Raw genomic sequence first — 20,028 nt, forward strand, 5'->3', positions numbered from 1 at the left:
TCTTGGTTTAATGCATTTTTAAAACAGGGGTGAGCAGGACCCATTCTGGGAATAGAAACATCACCAGCAATTTCATCCCCCTGAGTAACTTGCCTATAAATTGCCTGTGCTTTGATCCAGAAGCTGCTTCAAGGGCACCCGAAATCCCGCTCCCACCCCCTTTTCACTCCCCCCCCCCCCCCAGCACACCCCTGTTGCACTGCTGTTAGATTCAGCTCAATAATCTCTCTGGGCACAGTGAGGACATCCTGGTGGCTTCTGATGTCCCCTAGCAGAGCACTGACATCCACCCCAGATGGGCAAATAAGCCCAGCCTTCCCCTCTCCTTCACTGGCAAAGAAGGTCACAGGGTGTCCCCATTTAATCGCATGGCATTTCATGGTCTTGGCCCCCCTTCTTGCCCTTCTAGTCAATGAAAATAAATACAAAATAAAAATAAACCCCCCGCACATTTATTTCATTTCTTGTATTTTTATTTAAAAAGAAGGTTTGCTAACAGCAATCAGTACCGTGGCTCAGGCCCCTCAATACAACGGTTGGCTTTAGCAGTCCCTGCGGCTTCATCCCTACTCTGTCCCTCCTCCATGCCAGGGACAAACCAGGGAATTATTCAGCTTTAACAACCACTCCTGAATCATGGGAAGCTCCTCAGGATTGCAGACTACTTCCATCTTGCAGTTTTACTCTCTGTCTCCTCCTATCTTGGGAAACCCCAACAGCTTAAGCTGAGGTTCACAGCCAGGTTTAGCTTTATCGTGCAACTAAACTCAAGTAAAAAAAAAAAAAAAAAAAAAAAAAGCCAGGTTTTAAAAAATACATAAAAGAAATAATTTTCTGGAGTTGGAAAGAAACATCCCCTTGGTGGCATATTAGCCTACATTTATCCACTGTAATGTTGCTTATACCTTAATCTTAGGCATCTTCATCTGACACTAATTAGCAGGCTGGAGGCTCCTATGGGTACAGTAGCTTCTACATCCCAAAACATGAAAGTGAGCTCTTCCTTTTACCACTTGAAGCACTCAGCTTTTAAAGAGACAATCTCAAGTATTTCAGTCCCAAACTGTACACTTTTTGACTTAAAAAACACAGCAGTAGGAGGAGGCACAAAGGTGATGATACCCAGCCATGAAAGCATTGCAGTGCGTGTCCAAGGCTTGCCTGTGTAGTGTTATTTACTGTGCCACAGATTAAACCCAAACTGCACTCACTGAACCCTGGACTCACCTGCATTCTGGCTAATTAGGAGACAAATAGAGTAGACTACAGAAGCAGAAAATTAAACGGGCTAATCAGATCAATCTAGATGCTTCCCTCAAAAACCCCAAAACTTAGAGAAAAGCAGATGTGGTTATAAAAACTTCTTTATATTTTGGGTTCTCTCTGGAAAAAAAAATAAAGGGAAAAGATTATTTCTTTGATGTTCATCACTAGGCAAGCATCCCATCAAGATCCACCTGACATCCTATTTAACTCTTCAGAGTAAGAGCTAATTGGAGCTTGAAAGAAAAGACCGAGCAGGACTTCAGGAATACAGCACTGTATGCTGGTTCTTTGTGGACAAAGTGAAAATAAATTATTTAGACTTAACAAAGTGCCCTGAAGTCCTGCGGTATTTCTGCTTGGCTGGGTCTCAGGCCTATCACCAATATTTCAGAGGTTATTTTTGGAGGGGGAGAGAAGGCAGGCTGCTTAGCAGGTAGCATTTGGGAATTAAGAGCTAGATGTACTTATGGTTTTCACGAGCCCTGACAGATGTTGAGTGTCTTTGACTGTGGCACAGTTGGACACTTAATACTAATGGTGCCGGTTTGTGGCAGCAAACCTCCTTCCTGCCACGTTCCAGCATCTTTGCTCCTTTCTAAATTGCTCCTCAGGAAAGGAAGAGAAAATACACGCTCAGCGTTCTCCTCGCCGTCCACCCGGCTCAACGCTGATGCGCCCGTTCTCTGGAGGCCCTCGCATCTCCTCTCCGAGCAAATGTCACTGGGATCAGCTTAGCACAATGTCCCACCACCTCCTGGAGATCAAGCTGCAGCCCTGGAGGCTTCCCCCTCGCCTCTCCAAAGGCTGCGCTCAGCCCGGTGGTCTGTGTTTCGGATGGATCTGTGCGTGACTTTGCCGGGCGCCAGTCCCTGCTGGGCAGGAGCTGGGTCCTGCTCGGTGCTGCAGGCAGTCCCTCGGCCGTGAGAGCCGCCAACAAACCTTCCCTGCCCACCCCGCTCCCTGCCCCTTCCCCTCCCCGCCACGAGCACGGGGCCAAGAACGTGCCTCGCCGCAGAGTGCCAGCGCCGGCGTTCTTGGCCAAACAAACTAACTACCAACCTCGGACCAGTCACGACAAACGGCTTAACGTTTACCCATCACCTAACATACCCTCAAAAACCAAGGCCACCTTCACACCTTTCGGACGTAGGTCGAACGCCCTTCCGAGCCCAGCAAGCCCACGGCAGGGGGTCTTGCTCAGGCCAGTCATGCCAGATGCTCCCGCATCTCTCCTGCCCCTTCCTTGGTGAACACCAAACAGTTATAATACTCAGGTCAATATATATAGGTACCACGTATATATATTTTTGTGTCGCTGTTCTGCGCATTAACAAAGACAACCAACCCCACCAGGCACCACTCGTCCTTTCCGCCCCCTCCCCTTCCTCCTGTGGCTGTGCAGGAACGTGGCCGGGGACCACTCTACGTGGCCCCATCGCACTCCCCCACTGTCAGCTTCAAGGCTCCCTGCTGGTGCAGCGTCTTTAAGGCTTTGAACTCCAAGGGCATGGTGTGCGGGCTGGCCTGCGAGGTGTAGCCATACTTCAGGCTGTCGTAGTAGTGGTACTTGACCGGATTCTGGTTCTGGTCTAGGGGAAAGGGCCAGAAGCCGTAGAGATAGATCTGGTTGCAGAATCGAGTGGCTAAGGTGTACATGAGGAGGCCTGTGGTGGGTCGCTTGATGTGCACCTTGTTTGTTAGCCAGTACCTGCAAAGGGAGAGTAGAGGGAAGCGTGTTATTCCCGCCGCACACCCAGCTCGTGTCTTGCACGTTTTCTCTCTCCAGCCTCTGACTGAGATATATTGGTAATTCAAACTGAGAGGTTTCTGACTAGCAGAAGAGTTCTCCATGCCAAGGGAAAGCCTCTCTAGGGATTGCTTCATGAATAAGCATCCTCCTGCTCTCTGTCTGGCGGTTACATCACACTTGTTGCTATGGCATTGAAGCATCTCATGCCTCGGCAATCCTTTATGAAAAACAAATTGCTTGCAATGGTGGCCTTCAGTACTTCAGCCTACAATTATCTTCCAGTCAACCTAGGAGATCAATACCACAGACCAAACCATCCACATGTCAAGTAGACTCCAGCAACCCCTTGAAGCAGACACACTCTCGCACACACAAGTTGATGATTTTCATTGATGAATGAACATTTTTACTCTGACGGTAAACAAAACAGGGCTGTAAAACGTTTGTCTTGGAATAAAGGGTCGCCAGGCTGAAAGAGCTAAAACACACTGTGTTCCCATTACAGTCAGCGATTGCTACTGTGATCCTGGACCAAAATACATCACCACACTCTGCAACATCAGTCCATGAGATACATAATATGGCATATTGCAATACATAATATACGATACGGAGGTCAGCTGTGCTCGCTGCTGAAAAGTACGTTATTTTTTTATGAGGGATGGCAATAAGAACACGGGAAGGAGGCACCCTGTAGTGATGCACAAGCAGAAATGGTATCAGCGGTTGTGTTTTGGGCTGCTGATAAAAGTTATTGCAGCATCAACATCCTGTAAGAAGACGTTTCCAGTGCCCAGATTTTATTGCACAGGCAACTTATCTGGTTTGCTCAGCAGAAAAACACTGTCAGAGGAGCAAAATCAGAAAGCAAAAAGTTTGAGGGAGGTAGAAGATGTCCCCCCTCTGGGTGCACTCCCTCCTCCCCCAGCACATCGGATGCTACCGCTGCCCCACAGCAGGCAGGGATGGTGCAGGCAGCGCATCCCACCCTGTCACAGCCCGTTCAAGTCCTTGGATTATTTTCAATAGATATTTCAAAGGGCCTCAGTTCAGGTGAGTGACTGACAGCGCTTTGGATAAAAAGCATGAGGAAGCGGACCAAAGCACGTGGCATTTCTGTGTCCTCACCCAGAGGTTTGGGATCCCGAGCTGGGTCCCGCTGTCACACGCGGAGCCACGGGAAGTGTCTTGCTCCTCATTCGCGCTTTCCGTCAAGCTCCTGAGGGTGCAGCACTCAGACAGCAGGAACCCCTGGGAGAGCTGAGCCTTAATCCTGCAAATTAGCTTTTCATGAAAGCCATTAAAATTTAGCAACCAAGGCACAAAACGTACTTGCTTGTTCTCAGGCAGATAAGAGAAAAATTGACTTTTCTGGTGAATCAAATTCTGGAAGCAGAGTGACTGCCTCAGCATGTGCAGGAAGGGCACAGCGGGGTTTATGGGGGTCCCACACCCCAGGGGTGTCCAAGCACCTGTAGCTTTAGCAAAAGACAAGTACGATGTTTTGGGGAGGTCCTCCTTGCCTGACTCATCTCCTTGGCATCCAGCATGAGAAAGGAACAAGAAACTTGGGGAAAACTGGTGAGAATGAGTATCTCAGAGGCACGGCATCAACATTTTCTGGGATTGCCCAGCCATATGGGTTGTGCTATGGGGACACAGCAATGCTCGCTGCGGTGCCAAGGCAATCGTCTCCCACAGGTAGCCATAAAACAGCTTCCTTGATGAGTTTACTGGTAAGCACATTAGACCCCTGGAGAGCAGAGAGAAATGGGAGATTATCACAACCATTTAACACTGTGAATTAGGGTATCCTCATGCAGCAGGGAAACTACCTGGGAAGAATTGCCAAGCCACATTAACCGGCTGGCGTTGGGGGAAGACAACTGTCTGGGTTTGTCCTGCAAGCTGCTTTAGCCTTAATACTCTTCTTTTATCAATTTACCAGCTGGAGCTCAGAAAGATACTGGTGACCTTACAGCTGCCCAAAAGATTAACTTTTGGGTTTTGTTGCGAGGCTGTAAAAACTCTATGAACGTACAATGACCTTGACAGCATGATGAAGTGACCCTTGCACATGGTTACCACCCGTGACCACCAATGTTTCAAGCGTATTAATGACAGAAATGACCTACAGAAGCAGCTTGCTGTCCTCTGCAACCCAGCACGCACAAACAGCCTTACCAAGACCAACAAGCGTGCGCAACCACTACCCCAAAGCAGCCGTACCAAAACCAGCCCAGTGTATCCACCTCAGCACACGCAGCTAGTGAGCACTCACTCAATAATTATCAGGGTAGGGAACAATGAGAATTCAGTTTCTTATAATAAAAATTAAAAAACAGGCTCTTTTTTCTGTATTTCCCTCTATTGCAGGTATGGCATTGTGAAAACGAGAAGGATGACAAATCTGGCTCCTACAGCATCATAAATTCTCATTGCTGGCTGCAGCTTTGGGAGGGGGTGATGGACTTCAGGCTGTCCCAGCCCACCCACACAGGTGACATACATAATATATAACATCCAAACCATAACACAGGCCATGCCACAGTGCTTGCAGTTTGTTTCCTGGACAGTGAAGGTGGGAAATCCTCTGGTGAGGTCTGGGGAATACTTTTTAATGACTGGTTTGTGATGGGGGCGTGGGAGCTGTGCAGGAAGATCTCCCTCTTATCTCTCCCACCGCTGGCCAACTGAGACAGTGGCCACATTCCTGGTGCAGGAGAGAACAGCTGGGGATGGAAATAAAACCTAATTAATTCTGTAAATCCAAATGAGGTTGTCTGGGCGCACATGGGATGCTGTGTCAACAGCGCACCTTTAATATGTGAGGTCCGGGATTTTAATTAGGAGGAAAGATAATCTTGAAGCAGGCAGTAATTATTTTTCAAATTGGCTACACCAATCACCATAACTATTAACTGCAACATTTTATGGAAAGAGACAGCAATTAAAAGAGAAGAGCAACGAGCAGTCCTGAAACCCAATACCTTCTTTTTCAGAGCTGTTCTCACAGCGTGGACCTCCTTCAAAAGCTGGTGCTGTGTCATTTCTGTAAATAAACCCTCAGGGGTGGAAGCAGCTACAGAGATAGGCTGGTGCCTGCACAGGATGCAGCTATGAACAGGAACTGTGATGCTGTCAGGCAAAAATTGTCTGAGACAGCTCTTGTTTCGGATCATGATAGTGACAGATGGAAAATGCCATCAGATCTTCAAGGCCATCTTTTCTGAGGAGGCAGCCCAGACACAAGCCCTAGCACCTATCTGAACTAATACTTGATGGTAGCCAAGGACAGAGGCTTCAAGAAGAGCAGCTCAGAGAGTCTCGTCCTAGCTGGTAGGTGGTTCTCATTGCTCCTCCGCAACATCAATTTTCCAAAAGGTTTCCAAGAAACTTAAGAAGTGTCCTAAGCAGAACTGCATAGCACTGCTGCTGGCTGCCTGACCATCCGTGTGTGCCTCCTGCGAGGGGGCTGCACTACAGCCACAGGGGAAGCGACTGCTGTATTTGGAGCTTACAGCCCAGTGAGAATCCTTCAGGAGACAAAACGCTCTGAAACTGCCCCTAGGAAGCTGTAGCTCCCACCTGAGGGAAGGTGGCAGCCTCCGCATCGCACATCTGGAGCACGCACCCCACTGCACTGACAGTACTCATCCCCCCCCCAGCATCACTGAATTCAGGGAGCACAGCCTGCCCTTGATTTGGGCTGAAACACTGGGTGCAAAACTCCTCCCTGCAGGCAGTGTTTGAGGACCGCTAGTGAGGGCAGGGTCCTGCTCAGTGCTTATCCATCACCTCCTGATATGTCTGAGAAAACCCTAAAGTAACTTGTAACCCCAGGTAAGGGTTAACCTGCAGGATAAAATGAACAGAAAATCCATTGCCCTGATGAAATAAATAAAAAACTCAGGTCAATGAAGAAATCAAGTTTCAGCAGTATCAGCTGCATTATGTAGTGATACAGATCAGAATTAAGTAAAATAATGCAATTTCAGACCCTTTTAAAACAGCTTCTTCACAAAAGTGTGATACAAACACAAGCTGTTTTGGAGATGCTAGTCCTGACAGTCAGAAGCATATTATAACACACACATCCTGCTCCCATTAATACTCATGAAAAAACAGCTACAGATAATCAGAGCGAGTGCCCCGACACATTGGTGTGGGCGAGGACAGGGCATAACATGTATCTCAGCTGCTGGGTGGATGGAGATGAAGTGCTGGAGCCCAGAAAGCGACCACTATCCTCCACCCAGCTTCTCCCAGCCCTTTTCTGTCCATGTATCCAGTCTCCTGTCACCTCCACCAAAATAGCTGAGAGGCACATACAGTGATGAGATCTGTGCTGGACGGGTAGGAATGGGCAGGTTCCCATCCAGAGTCATGCTAATGCTGACTCCAAAAGCTGGATCTTGAATCACAGTTGGATTTATCCCCAGGCTGGGCAAAGCCCAAACACCAAATCAAGCCTCTATAGCCAGACTGGATCTGTACCGTGTGGCTAGGGTCTGGTTTTGGTGACTTGGTGCAAGCAAATCAATGCTGAGTCACAGATAAATAACTCTTCTCCTCCAGGTCTTGAGCTCTGCGATGCCCTTCAAACACACACGGTACTCAACACTCACAAGTTAAAGCATTTCCAAACAGACAGAAGAAGAGGAAAGTAACTGGGAAGAGAATTACCCTATTTCTTTCCCCTTTCCTTCCTATGTCCCTCCCCTTCTTTTGACAGAGAAAAGACTAAATCTTCTTCCCAGTTAACCAGAACAAAATAACTGTCTTGGGGTCTCAGTGCAGACACACCACAGCTCGGGTACAATATGCCTCAAGTGCAGAAGGGGTGAGAATAATAGCTCACACAAGGATTTATTTGTGGGGTATCCACTGCTCTAACCCATACGTGACTTTACGGGGCAGTCATAGTCCCTCACATCCTACCCCAGTCACACACTTTTGAACGGCTCTTTTCTCCCCCTACAGCCTTTGGTCGTTTTCTTCCCTCACCTGAGCGCAGGACCACTGTCCTTAAACCATCTGTGGGACCAGAGAGGAAGGGCTTTAAGGCATGAATCCCCAGGGCAGATATTTCAGAGAAGCCCCTGTAAGCATGAAGTACTATAAGGGAGGAAGCATAAAGTAGCTGGTTTAGAAAACCCACAGGTGGGTGATGCTGGCTAATCAACAGCAGAACTGATCTCGAGACAGAGCGAGAAAAGATGAGCTGGGAGGGCTGTGAAAAGGAAAAGCAGCAGCTTAGGTTTGATGTGTTAGAGAAAAGGGGAGCCTGTGGAGGGATGCAAAAGAGCAGGGTGATGCAATCAAAGCAACAGGCTAGGAGAATAATCTGCACACATGTGTCCTGTACGGCTATAAGCAAGGCAAAGGCTGTTGGAAAGGAGGTGGCATAGAATCATAGAATGGTTTGGCGTTGGAAGGGACCTTAAAGATCACCTAGTTCCAACCCCCCTGCCATTGGCAGGGACATCTTCCACTAGACCAGGTCGCTCAAAGCCTCATCCAGCCTGACCTTGAACACTTCCAAGGATGGGGCATCCACAACTTCTCTGGGCAACCTGTTCCACTGCCTCACCACCTTCATAGTGAAGAATTTCTTCCTTACTTTTAATCTATCTACCCTCTTTCAGTTTAAAGTCATTACCCCTTGTCCTGTCACTACATGCCTTTGTAACAAGTCCCTCACCGGCTTTCCTGCAGGACCCCCTTAAGGTACTGGCAGGCTGCTATAAGGTCTCCCCAGAGCCTTCTCTTCTCCAGGCTGAACAACCCCAATTCTCTCAGCCCTTCCTCATAGGAGAGGTGCTCCAGCCCTCTGATCATCTTCGTGACCCTCCTCTGGACTCGCTCCAACAGGTCCATGTCCTTCTTATGTTGGGGGACCCAGAGCAGAACGCAGTACTCCAGGTGGGGTCCCACGAGAGCGGAGTAGAGGGGGACAATCACCTCCCTCGACCTGCTGGCCACACTTCTTTTGATGCAGCCCAGAACCCAACTGGCTTTCTGGGCTGTGAGCACACATTGCTGGGTCATGTTGAGCTTCTCGTCAACCAATACCCCCAAGTCCTTCTCCTCAGGGCTGCTCTCAATCCATTCTCTGCCCAGCCTGTATTTGTGCTTGGGATTGCCCCGACCCATGTGCAGGACCTTGCACTTGCCCTTCTTGAACTTCATGAGGTTTGCATAATCAGGACAGAAGGCAAGGAGGGACCAGGGGAGGGTTTCCACCATGGCTGACGGATGGGAAAGGCAGAGGCTGAGCAGCATTGCCCTGAAAAATCAGCAAAGGCTTAGATATTGTCTGGGTGTGAGGACCCAGAGACACATCTGAGGCAAAGATGAATTCACCTTATGCCCCACCAGGCTGCACTTCTGAGGATACATGGCAGAGATGCACTACGCAAGCTATGGACCCTCAGCAAGGTGATCACTGCTGTGAAGAGCGCATGTAAACTGTCACAACTATTTGGATGTTAAACCTAATGGGAGACCTAGCCAAGGAGCTAGAAGATATATTGATTTTTTATTTTTTTTTCTTTCAAGAAGCTATTAACAAAATCTTATGGGATTAGAATTGGTTACTGCCAAGAGACCCTCATAATGGACACAGTGAGAAATGCTAGACTAGATTAGACAAGGCAAACTGAAACACGTCCAGGAATTCTCTGCAAGGAGTGATAGTCAAACCTCCAGACACAATTATTTTCCCCTGCTTCCTGCATTTCGTGTTATTTCTCTAACAAAAGCTGCTTGGCAATAGGAATTACAAGGCTTTTTGGAGACACTAACAGATGACTTATAAGGGGCTTGCTTGCTTCCCAGCCAGGAGACGAGCACTGCGCTCGCCAGATGAATTGCTCAGGAGACATTTTATAGAATCGCTCCAAAGTGAGTCACGCACCCCTGAAACGCATGGCACCATCCCCATCCCCGCAAGCTGGCTCCCTGCCACGGCACAGCTTTCCTCCTCAGCCTTAGGTAGTGACTCGGCTTCCTTCTGAGCTTCTCCATGGAAATGCTGATGGCTCTCTCCCCTCCTGGTGTGAAGATGGTGAGTTTAACTGTGTAAGAAGAGCCTCCGTCCTACTGCACAGATTATCCAGAATCATCGACACCAAAAGCTATCAGCAAACGTTTAAGGCACCCTCACAGCTAGGAAGGTGATGTCTCAAATGATGCTGCTAAGGACAACAAAACCAAATGCTTTTTACTTAGCAACACACACTCTACAAATACCCCAAATGCACTGAAAATTATAGGAAAAAATGCTGCCACTGAAATGCATTCTGGTCTGGGGGAAAGCAGAGCAGGACAATAAATACTGTGGTTCAAGGAGGAGTCAAGAACTCACAAATGCATTTTGCTGGTAGTGAAGGAAGAGAAAAGCCAAAGCTTTTGTAGCCAAATTGAAGGTGGCTGAGATGTTAGCCTTTGTAGAAAGTGCTATTCCTTGAAAAAAAAAACTATATAAAAGAGTGTCTTGGCTGAAAGACTTCTCCTATTTCTTTGTGATTTCCAAATCAACTTAGGATAGATTAGAAAGGGTGGCTTTATCCAGCAAAGGAGAAGATGGGACATCTCTGCAACTGCAGCCCACTGCAGCACAGAGGGATGTTCTGTGGGGCTTTGTGGACTATCGATTCTCTGCTGCATGCTATATGCCACAAAACGTATTCATTTCACAAATCTCAGAACTGTCAAAGGAAAGTGTGATGCTACGAAGTGGCATGTTCCGCAGGGAGAGCTGGAGAGACAGAGGAAGTCATTGGAGACCATATCCCTGTAACAGCAAGGAGCTCATAAGCAAAAATATAGGATGATCGTAAGAATTAGACAGTACCACAGAAGATGAATAAGTAAAATTCTAGTGATTCTGGTCAGTTTGACCTGAGGAAAGACTCCTTCTTCATCCCAAACTACATCATATCAATTACCCTGAGCAGATGGTCAAGACAACCCTATAGATGCCTGAGAGACTTCCTATATAGCACCAAGAGCCTCAGCATAACTCCCCTCCCTCAGCTGTGGCCAGTTCATTCAATACTGCCTGAATCACTCTTCTATCCATCCAAGTCCAAACCTTAGGAGGCTGCACCAAGGAAAGGGTTAACATTGACTCTAGCCTTCCCCCAGAACAGCACAGCCCTTTGCCCCCCAGCCCTGGGTGCTCCCTCTGCACAGCTCCTTGGCCAGGCCACAACACACCGGGTAGGCGTTGAAGTGCTCCCATCAGTTCTGGCTTTCTGAGGGGGCTGCAGTTTTAATTGTATTAATTGTTAATTAGTAGGCATCCTTGTTTTCCTGCTGTTAAGTGTGAGAGCAAGAGGGCAGGTCAGGCAGCAGCTCCCCTGGCTTAGAGGGCAAGCCCTGATGAGGATTAGCACTGGCTTCTGCGGTTCTAATTGAATTAGCGCTGCCTCCGTGCAGCCATGACCCACCTTTCTCCACTGCCCCACAGCACAGTGACCAACGCAAAGGACAGGATCGAGTTCTTGGCTGTAGCTCAGACTGGGTACTTACAGCCTGTCATCATCAGCATCAGCCAGTGTCCGACCACGTGCTGGTACCATATCCATCCCAGACATCCACCAACAGGGGCCACTTCGATCTCTTGCTGGTCTGACTGGTTACATCCCTCTGAGCCCCTGTAGGTTTTCAGAAGCCTGAACCCATGCTCCTTGCATGGGATCCCATTAAAACCCACGGGAACACTAACACATACAAAAAGAAGACACTCTTACAAGCCACGGGGGAGAGTGGTGCCTCAACCCCTCCACGGAGAGACAGTGCTGAACCCCTGGGCTTGTCCCAAAATGCCTGCATCCCCTCCAGCCAGGCAGGACCTGCCAGCCACGGGTGGTGGCTCCAACACTGCTCTGTGGGAGATACACATGGACAACCAGAGTGCCAAGGACCAACCAGCTGGACTGCAGGGCTGCAGCACAGGAGGGCCAGGAAGGTGCAGTGAGTTGGAAGATAAACTCAGCAGCAGAGCTTATCAAGGCATCCTCCTCCTCTCCTGTGGGAAAGTGATGCCCAGCCCTTGCCAATTCCTCTGCAAAGCTTCCTACAGGAAGTTTCTGGCACTGGGAATGGTTGCCAGCACAGGATTAGCAGCCTGTTGATTTAAAGGGCTTATTACAGGAGCTTAATTCTATTTTGACAGACGAAAGTAAGTCAATTACAGCTAGAAATAGCTCAGAATTTGGGTTGTGGGTTTTTTTTTTTCTTCATCTCCTCCCTTTCTGTGAGTTGTGGTATCATTTCCTTCCCTTTCTTTACCTCAAAGCCAGCGTTTTCTGTAAGATGCCTCTCTGGCCCAGGGAAGTCTCAAACACAGGCACTTGGGGCAGACATGGTTCTTTTCACCCGTTGTTGCTGCCTGGGATGCACCACAGCACCAGAGCCTCCACTCCTCCCAGCCCGCCCAGGCTGCCTGCGGAGCTGCTCTTCACAGCCCTCTCCCTGGAGCTCCCCCTTAGGCTTGCTCCTGTGGGAAATGACCCCAAAAACTGTCCTGTGACCACCCCCTGCACTGACATGCAACATGAGCTGGGACAGAGCAACACCCAGCATGGACCAACTGACCAGAAGAGCTCAGGCTCAGAGGTGTGCAGGTGAAGAAGTACTCCAAAGCAATCAAGAAACATTAATGCTGAGGCTCAGAGGTGGGAGTACCAGCTACACAAGTGAAATCCCATCCTGGGAGACTGACAGGGTCTAGTCAGGATCAGGGAGGACAACTACTGCCCCTAAGCCACCTCCAGCATTAGCCACCACCTGCCTAGACTCCCTGAGTGCCTAATGAACTCTCTAGAGAAACAAAGCAAGAAAGCAAGAGCTTACCCCATCCCCAAGCCATTTACATGGAAATCTCACCCAGCAGGACCAGACTCTGTCAGTCCCCTCCCTGCCTTGGCTGGTCATTTAGGATGAGCAGTGCAATTGTCACCACTGCAGGAGCGTAAAGGCTACTCAGGAACAGCCCTTGGGCCTCTGCCACCGCTGAGCCCGTCCAGGCTGCCATGAGCTCCCTGACCTGAGAAGCTGTGTGAGACTTGCATGTGTCACTCAAGCACAAGGTGACAAACCTCATCACTAGCTCATCACAAACACATTTCTCCAAGGAAAGCCCTAACCGCAGGTTGGGGAGTTATCATGGTGACACCCAGGCTTACAGCCACAAAAGCATTGGAAGTCTTAGGCTCACTATATTGCACGGCTAAAAGACCTCACACTCAAAGTGCAGAGCGGGGAGCCCCTGCTTGTGAGGTGGTCTCCAGTTCTCATCTAGGGACCAGCCACTGCCTGTGGAGTCCTCCTCACGTTCTGCAGAAACAGCTCACGCCGTTTGCCTCTGGCACAAACCCATCGATCGCTCCCCAGCTCAGGAGGCTCACAAAATCCTGGCTCCGAGCACACCAGAAAAGCTCTCACCCTCGGACAGCATGCAGCAGGCGCAGTGAGGGGTAGGCAGTCCTGACATTGATGTGATGCTTCAGGATGAGCTCATTCACCCACTCCACTCGCTCCTTGCCCCCCTTGGCCATGAACGCCGGGATCCAGAGGATGCTGCCATTGAGGCTGTGGAGGCGTTGCAGCAGCTTCTCCCTCCAAGTCTCGTTCACCAGGTCCTCGAAGGCCCGTTGGATGACCGAGGGGTTCATGGTCACCAGGTCCGTCTTCATGCCCACGTCCTGTGAGTACTCCTGGACAGGGGCCAGATTGCACCTGCGAGGGGAAACACCAAACAGCCTTTTACAATGGACGTGAGAGGGCAGTGACAAACACAAGGGGTGTTTGATGCCAGAAGTCGACATGGGCAGTGACAGATGTGCCCATTCACCCTCGTTTTGGGGAGAAGGAGGAGTGAGAATGAGTCTTTGCAATAAATTAGAGAGGCTCTGACATGCCATCATGTGTGTGCATATTCCTCTGGGGCAATGTTAATAACAGAAATAACTGGTGTCTGGTGGGTGGGTTTGTACGCATCGGTATCTCTTCTGGTGTGGTTCAAAAATAACACATAGCAACAAACCTCCCATCTTTGCTGCCATGGCAGATTTGAAATGAAACGGCCTTTCCCACGCAAGGAAAGCAATCACCTATTAATTATAGCCCTGCTGGAGTAATATTATCCCAAGTCCCTTTTCTCTTCCCAATAAGTCTCTGCTAACAGCAGACCCGGTGGCACTGGCAGTGATAATGATACCAGTGGGCAGCGGATGCCAGGACAGGGTCTCCACAGGTTTTGGCTGTCTGGAGGCTGTGACCTTCAAAAAACGTCTCTTTCTGTAGTATTAGTCGGTGCCTCCTCTCAGGCTGTGCATGCAGATACAGGCACACACGCTCCCCTGGGAGCTCCCATGCCACAACCTTCTGCATCACGCCAGGGACAAGGGCTGAGGGGCTCTGGGGTAAACTGCCAACAAATCACCCTCGTTATATGGTGGTTTCCTACAGCTCCTCGAGGGGGGATCCACAGCCGTTAAGCCGTGGCCATGCCATGCACGTGGCGCTGGGTATATGGGACAGGTGACCAGCTGATGGAGGGATGCAGAGAGATGCGCCCCCAGCGTGGTGAAAACCAGAGGGTACCCACGTGTTAGTACATTGCATGCTCTCCTGAGGCGTTTTACAGTGAAGTTACAGTATTTAATGAGCAGGAATTGCATCCTAACCATCTGCCCTGATAATCAGCCGTTACTACTGTTTTCCCTACTTTACAGATGGGGAAGCTAAGGGAATGGTGTAAAGAAAATCCAGCTATTGGCACGTGGGGCCCTTCTGATCCACTCGTCACAGGAGTAAAATCGCTGAAAATAAACGTTGGGTCTGAAGAGTGAAGCTGTATCCTGGACACAGAGCTCATCGCTGGTCACTGCCAGCTCTGCTGAAAAGACTGCCTGGATGGAGCAAACCTTCATCAGGAAGATGCAGATTCAAGTGGTGGCTTAGATAACTTACAGTGGGAAGAACATGTCCATGCCAGATCTGCACTAGCATACCTGGCTGGAGAGAAGTCGCTCAAAATCCCAATCCTTATACCCAGAAAGGCTTTTCTCCTGCAACTTTGCTGCCTGCCACAAAATCCCCTCCCTAAACTTTACCAGAAGTGCAATAAGCAATTTTTCCTTTTGCTCACTCTGGTTACACTTAAGGATGCGAAGGAGAGTGTCCTGTCCCCCGTGGACAGGACAGAGCTGCCAGCAGCCAGGCAGGCTGGAGCAGCCAGGTTTGAGCGGGGGGCAGAGGTGACATTATCCTTGTTCCCACGTCATGCCGAGGACCGCCTCTGTGAGCCGCTGATGGATTGGGCTGTCTTCATAATAGACTCGCCAGAAAGCAAATATCTGCACATACATAAATCATCAGCAGACTCCTACAGCCCCTCAGCTAACGGATGTACATGGGTGTTGGGGATGGGAGGGCCGGCACGCTCCTCTCCGCTTCAAGCACCTTCTGTGGTGAATTTGGCATGTGCCCCAGCGGGGGTCAGGATCTGCTGGTGCGGGTCCCTGGGGCGGTGCATCTGCGGGGACATCGGTGCTGGGGACGGAATGGCCACAGGAGAGCGTCGGACCCGGGCGTGCAGAAGTGCGGTGCCAGGGCACCACGTGGCGCACCCAGCGCTCGCGGGGAGAAGTGACTTGGGGAAGGATCGAGCTTGTGTCCGTGGGAGAGTCCGGGACAGGGTTTATTTACAAGAGGGTAAGTATGTGGGAAAAGAGGAGTGAGTGCTTGCGCCTGGGGGTGCTGGGGGTTAATGGAGCCCTGGGGGGTTAACGGTGCACCGTAAGAACGCGTGGGGTGCATCGCAAGGACAGTGGGGGAGCGCTTGGTGGTTGGTAGAAGCATTCGCAGCGGGACGTTCGCATCGGGGAACTCTACGCGTGCACGCGGGGCTGCAAGGCTGCGCCGCACCGCGTGGATTGGGACTCCAGCCCCTTTCCACCTCTCCGAACCCTCCCCAACCCCCCCCAGCCCCATCGTGCGGCAGGGCGTGGGCCCCTACCTTATCACGAAGCTGTGCGCGTCGATCTCAGGGCCGCAGCCGCTGCTGAGCAGGACCCCCGAGTTGCCCACGATGGCGCAGGTGGGGAACTGCTTGCCCTTGAGGGGCGAGGTGCGGGGCAGCAGCTCGTACAGGTTCTGCGAGACGTTCATGGTGCTGTCCCTGTCAAAGACATAGTGGATGATGTCCCCCGGCTTCAGCGTCCCCTTCAGCACCGAAATGTCCTTCTCTGCATCCAGGAACTTCAAGATCTGTTTCCTGAGGACAGGGAATGAAACAGCCCATCAGGTGAGGTACAGAGATAACTTGGGTCATACATAAGATGAACTCTTGCCTCCTGGCTGCTCTTGCTCTGTGGCCAGTCCATCTGACTGATGCTCTCCAGAAAGAGCTTACAAAGAGCTATCTCCATCTTAATGCCTGCTCCTTCTCCACCCATCCCTTCCTGGGCGGGCTGGCCCACCATTAGTGGGGGGTCCTTGCATTTACCCTGGGAAGAGGGTCTCCTTCTCCCCTCCGTGACCTGCTGCCAGTGCAAACTAATTCCGCTTGGCCTGGAAAACAGGTGCTCAAGTGCTCCTTGTTTCGTCATTGTAAGGCCAGCTGGTTCAGCTGGGAATTCATTTCCAAGCGATCGCTTACAGATATGAAGCCTAGCTCAGCAGGAGATAAGCCTTTTATTTCTTCCTCGACTTCTTTAGATGATATACAGAGGCAATTTGCCAGCTTGCACTGGAGAGGACCAAATCTGTCTCTTGTCCTATAGGTAATTACCAGTACCTGATCTTCAAAGAGAGTGTCTGGTTGTGTCTCCATTTGGATGAGGCTGGTTTAATGTTGTGCTTAATGCTTTCATTACTTCTGTCAACAACAGCTGGAGACGAAGAGTCATTTATTACTACCTCAGCTCTAGAGAAAAGAAAGACAGGGAGAAGGAGAGAGACAGGATCCGTTAGCATCCCAACAGCATTTCTAATCACTGTCTTCAGCTCTGGCTGCTGGAATTCAAACTTCATCAGAAAAGCAAAATTGTAGTTATTAGCTAAACAAGAACTGAAAGCCTGTTTGTATTCTGCTACACTCAAGCAGACAGACACAAATCCTTAAATACCTGCTCGATTATATGAACACAGACTTACAGCCAGGCACAGCTCTGCAGAAAACACAACCTTACACACCTAGCTGTAGAAAGGCATGCACACAAAACCACAAGCAGGCTCTGCAAAGACAGGTTGGCAGACAGACACTTGCAGACAAGACACCTGAGTCCTGGGGAGCCCTCAAAATTCACCAAGACATTTCCTACGTGGGCAGCCAAGGTTGCTGCCCTGTTGCCTCATGGTCGCACATGAACACCCTGAAGTGGAGCCAGCTCAGCTCCTGGAGAGGGTTAAAATCCTCATCAGAGAAGTGCAACCTTCACTTCACCTAAAGGAGAAATTAATTTAGCTGAGCCGCTGGGTGCTGCTTGTGAGATTGGGCTATGAGCATCCCGTACCGAATAGGGGTAGGCTGGCTCGCTGGTACCTTTCTCCCCCGTTAGAAGAGAGCACGAGGATTTCAGCATCTGTATTGCCTGCTCCAGACCCGGACATGAGCAGGGGGAGGGACAACAGCCAGGTGCTGTGGTTTGGACATGATCACTGCGAGACCCCAGTTTTTAATCCCTGCTCTAAGAAGCAGATCAGCCCCAGCAGTTCAGTGCCATTTACATCAAATGGAGGATGAATATTTGATTCCAGCCAGCCGCCCTCCAAAGAGAATACCCAAGCATCTCATCAAGAAGCTGCACGTGCATCTGCAGCCCTGAAAAAACCTTCACACTACGGAGTGCTCTGAAAAATACAGCCAAAGCACTCGCTGTCAGCTGAAGGGAGTCTCCCTCTCCGGTGCAAAGGGCTTTTTCCAGCTGGGAAATGGTTTGCAAATAAATACATTTATAAAAAGCGTGTAAACCTCAAGGAGGGAGAAGAGTGAGAGATGGGGCAGAGCTGGTGGCCCAGGCTCATGGACAACATCCAGCTCCCGGCAGCACATCTCCAGCCCAGGGAAGGAGCTCCTGAGGACACACTGTGGCTCACACTACATAACATTTCAGAAAGGCAAGGAAATGTGTTTATAAATGCTGGCTGCCAGTGTCCTTGTGTGTGTTTGTACAGTTCCTCTCCAGAGCCTGCCAGTTGAGGCTGTTGTATTTGTTTGCATCTTGCATTTTGCCATATTACCTCGTGTCTTGCAAAGCTTACTTATCAGGTGTCGAAAATCATAAAGGAAATAGGGTAAAGAAATCTTGGGGAATAACTATGATTTTTTGGGGTTTGTCCATTTTCTGTGTTTTGATCATGGGTGATGAATTCATCACAGAATGGTATCACTCTTTCTTTCTTGCGTGGTGTCACTAAGCTTTGCAACCGTGCCACTTGGTAATGCTGGGCTGACATGAAATCATTGTAAAAAAACCACAGAGAGACACTGAATGAAGCTGTGATGCCACGAAATGACTCTGCAATGGAGCGATGTTACTGAAGTGCATTACGATAAAACCAAATGAAGTTCTGATGTCAAAGACAGCGATCTCTCTTCTAACAGCACGTAGTAAAACTACAAAAATGGCAACTCTGTCACTGACTTATTTTCACAATAAGTAACTCTCTCTTTCTCATTCTCTCAATCACCGCAAGTTGCAGATCCTTGGTTATTCGCAAATGATTATTGCACTGAGCTGGGGGAAGGAGGGGGAGAAACGATTAAGAAAATGCAAAGCAGAAGTGAAAAGAAACAGATATATTTGCTAAATAAGAACAGCACTATCCAGCGAAGAGGAGAAGCAGATTAATAGCTGCCTTACAGCAAAAACAAATGAACACAAAATCTAATTTACAAACCTATTAGATTTGCTATGTAAGCTGTTCACAGCTGATCTGATTGTACCTCTGCCTCCAGAACTCCTGCAAGACAAAGGAAATGCATTATTTATAAACCCAGCTCCTCTTTGCCAAGCATTGTTCAACAGTCAAGAGATCCTGCTCTGAAGGGCTCCGAATGGAGACACTGCTGCGCCGTTTGCATCCCACCCCATCCAGACGGGAGATGTCCTGATGCCTGTGAAGGGCTTTTCACATCCATTGTCATTGCGGCCCTACTGCGACTGTAAAATCATTCCGGCAAAAAAGCTCCTAACAAACCCAATTAATAATACCTGCGCAATCCAACCAGCCATCAGAGACATCTGGTCTCTGTCGTCAAAGCAGCATGCAGCCTACAGGTTGCATTAAATACATCTCTACTTTTTTTTTATGAGTCAGGTGTTTGCAGTGCATAGAGAAGGTCTCCTCCATCAGCAGGTTACCAAGGGACTCTACTTGTCCTTTTCAGATGGGGACTGAGCTGAATGGTCTGGACAGGCTTCCCACCACTCTCTTCATCTTGGGCTTTCAGCTGAGATTACCCAACATCTCCATTTTATCCAGACTGAGCCACCAGCCTCCTGGGTGACTTGTGGAGAACTCACCCTCACAGTGAGCCTTCTCCTGGCTCCCAGTGACCCAGGCCAGACCCAGGGCCTCATTCCAGCCCCCTCCAATCCCATGAGTGCCCCTTGTCCCCACCTCTGGTGTAACCTGGCTGAAGCTACAAAGCCAACTCACCACAGTCATTGGCATGCTGGAGCTGAGACCTGAAGTGACAGCTTGTCACTCCCATGGCCTGCCACCACTGCACAAGGACAAGTGCCAGACCTGCATGAGCAAGACCTGTGGGAACGGACAGCCAAAGTTTCCAGCACCTATATGATGCTATAATGAAGAATAGGTGGGACCAAGCCCCTTCAGAAATCAATGCCACTCATACAACCAGTGAATCCTCAGTTAAAAATAAATACATAAAAGTATTGGTCTGCACTTAGCTGGCTGCAGAGCCCCTTCTCGCTTTAGCTTGCTATTTTCAAAGGTGTCACAAAGAACCAGTTGCCCACTTCGTA

At 49.5% G+C, this 20,028-nt stretch overlaps 1 protein-coding gene across 1 annotated transcript in view; it reads right to left on the reverse strand.

The window, feature by feature from the left end:
• Nucleotides 1-447: 447 nt before the first annotated feature.
• The window catches only part of ST8SIA2 (ST8 alpha-N-acetyl-neuraminide alpha-2,8-sialyltransferase 2), a 33,508-nt gene continuing 13,927 nt past the window's right edge, over nucleotides 448-20,028 (reverse strand). The window contains exons 2-6 of the mRNA XM_075045057.1: nucleotides 18,935-18,997; nucleotides 16,830-16,958; nucleotides 16,050-16,307; nucleotides 13,472-13,765; nucleotides 448-2,974 (exon numbers count right to left, since the gene is read on the reverse strand). Of these exons, the coding sequence (XP_074901158.1) occupies nucleotides 2,689-2,974; nucleotides 13,472-13,765; nucleotides 16,050-16,307; nucleotides 16,830-16,958; nucleotides 18,935-18,997 (1,030 nt within the window). The 3' untranslated portion in view covers nucleotides 448-2,688. The remainder of the gene's footprint in view (nucleotides 2,975-13,471; nucleotides 13,766-16,049; nucleotides 16,308-16,829; nucleotides 16,959-18,934; nucleotides 18,998-20,028) is intronic.

This window comes from Buteo buteo, chromosome 13 (genome assembly GCF_964188355.1).
Source record: "Buteo buteo chromosome 13, bButBut1.hap1.1, whole genome shotgun sequence".
Taxonomy (NCBI): domain Eukaryota; kingdom Metazoa; phylum Chordata; class Aves; order Accipitriformes; family Accipitridae; genus Buteo; species Buteo buteo.